Source organism: Nymphaea colorata, chromosome 4, assembly GCF_008831285.2.
Source record: "Nymphaea colorata isolate Beijing-Zhang1983 chromosome 4, ASM883128v2, whole genome shotgun sequence".
Lineage (NCBI taxonomy): Eukaryota > Viridiplantae > Streptophyta > Magnoliopsida > Nymphaeales > Nymphaeaceae > Nymphaea > Nymphaea colorata.
Genome location: NC_045141.1, coordinates 25,275,743 through 25,277,790, shown reverse-complemented (window position 1 = coordinate 25,277,790; position 2,048 = coordinate 25,275,743). Strand labels below are relative to the sequence as shown.

At 43.6% G+C, this 2,048-nt stretch overlaps 1 protein-coding gene across 1 annotated transcript; it reads right to left on the bottom strand.

The window, feature by feature from the left end:
* Nucleotides 1-230: 230 nt before the first annotated feature.
* LOC116253324 (zinc finger protein 7-like) lies at nt 231-1,591 on the bottom strand. Its single transcript, XM_031628096.2, has 2 exons — nt 1,255-1,591; nt 231-1,153 (listed from the first exon to the last, which is right to left on the bottom strand). The coding sequence occupies exons 1-2, from the start codon at nt 1,291-1,293 to the stop codon at nt 557-559; spliced, it is 636 nt and encodes a 211-aa protein (XP_031483956.1). The 5' UTR covers nt 1,294-1,591; the 3' UTR covers nt 231-556.
* Nucleotides 1,592-2,048: the final 457 nt, after the last annotated feature.

Below are 2,048 nucleotides of genomic sequence, written 5' to 3'. Positions count from 1 at the left end.
CTACAGTCACCTCCCGCAAAATGTAAAACTATAAAAGTGAAGGCCCACTGCAGGCGCAATCCTGGAAGAGGCCAGAACCTGTTAACTGTGCTGAAATATCACTTAACCTTCTTGCATCAAGAGACAGTTCATAGGAAATCAGAAATTAAAGGACAAAATTACTGCAACAGTTAGTGTTCAGAAATGAACTTGTCTTCCCGTGCATTGAATTGCATTCAGTAACTAGAAAGCCAAAAGGAACAGGTCACTTGGTTCATTCCTCATGTTGTCGGCATGCATTTCTCTTATTAATTTATTCATGAAAGAGCCTTTAAGCTTCAGCGGCGGGAGCAAGAAGGAAAAGAGAAGGGAGATCTAAAGGAAAGCACGATATTTGATTAACATGTCTTCATACATAGAAGGCAGGGAAGAGAAAACGGAAGATCGTTTAATCTTGTTACACTTTCACATGCGCAGAGTCGAAAAGACCAACGTCTCAGCAAAAGAAGAAAGCATCATACTCAATAACTGAGGCTTACTCTTCTCTATAGGCTTCATGATGATGAAATTTAACTTACTACAAATGCAAGGAAAGATCAAGGTTTTGGTCATTGTCAGAATAACAACACTGGCTATCATCAACTCCCCAAAATTGGCCCTCCTTCATGGAGGACCCCCCTGATGAGAACTCCCCATTACCCACCACCCTGTCTCTGCAATCTTGCCAATTCAAGAAACCAGCGCCATCATCGTCTCCAAAGCAAGGCTGCCCTCTGCAGGGGCCGTCAAACCTAGGGCCTCCATGGGACCCAAACCCATCAGAGAACTGAGAGACAAACTGCCCACTTGGAGGGACGCCATGATTTCCAGAGTGGGCATTGATGTAGAAAGGAGGACTCAACAGACCAATATTTGGAGCATAAATCACAGGTGGGGAGGAGAGATAATGAAGCCTGTAATCGGCTACTCTTTGTGCCCTCCTTGCAGCCGTTCTCTCCTTCTTGTGTGCATTCTGGTGGCCTCCTAAGGCTTGAGAGCTAATGAACTTCTTGGAACAGAAAAGGCAAGGGAAGAAACGCTTCTCTCTAGCAGAGCTCTCAACATTCTCATTGGTTGCACTGCCCTTGTCCTCATCTGCCATATTCGGCAAGTTGCAAAAAAGTAATCTGCGCACCTGGTCAAATGCGCAGGCTTAAGTCCTTCAACACGACAGCAGGCGTTCTTTACCGCTCAGAGAAACTTTTTAAACGAAAAGTAACGAATTTTCTGCAGCACCTGATGAGATTTTGGGCGTAAGAACTTAAAGATGTGCATCCTTCGCCACAGCCACCAATAGATGGCGCTAGGGCAGATAGATGACAGAACAACTTTTACTTCTGCTATGACTAAAATGGAGAAAAACCTCCCTTTCTGTGACAAGAAAAGATAGTATTTCTTCCTGACCAGAAAAAGTCAGGAACCGCGCGCAGGAAGTTCTCAGGAAAATGAAGACAGAGGGAAATCTTAAACTGTGAACCAATTGAGGCACCGTCGAAGAGAGAAAATGGCAGTCTTGGGTTCAGGAAAATGGGAACCAGAGAAGAAGATAGGACATGAGAAAGCTCCTTCCATCTCCCCTATACTGTGGGAAGAAGGGAGGTGAAGGGCACCTCTCTTTATATAATATATGTGTGCATGGAAAAGGAATTGCATGAAAAGAGTGGTGGGCTGGTGGGTGTAGCCTCTAAACTAGTTGGAAAGGACAAATCTTTCTGCATTTAGAAGGATTTTTTGCAATTGAGCAGGATTTGGAAGAGAGCAGCAGAAAAACTCGAAATCGGAAAAGTTAAAGGCAAGCCTATCAGGACCTACTATTTTCACCCTTCAAACAGGTATCATGCAAAGGATCCAATAACTTTGAAAGCATATTTTACAGAGAAGTATCTAGCTATTCCTTGGCTTTGATCTTTTAATATCGCGTTGGTTTTTTCTGAGGACTGCCACACCAAGAGTTTCCTTTGCTTCAGAAAAGGTTTTCGTGAGAAAAAATAAAATTGACTCATGAGTAACGTCGTCATCCCCGTGAAGAT

Coding starts and splice junctions, on each gene's coding strand:
- LOC116253324 (XM_031628096.2), bottom strand. CDS start 1,293: ATGCACATCTTTAAGTTCTTACGCCCAAAATCTCATCAG. Junction 1,154..1,254: donor TACGCCCAAAATCTCATCAG/GTGCTGCAGAAA, acceptor GCATTTGACCAG/GTGCGCAGATTACTTTTTTG.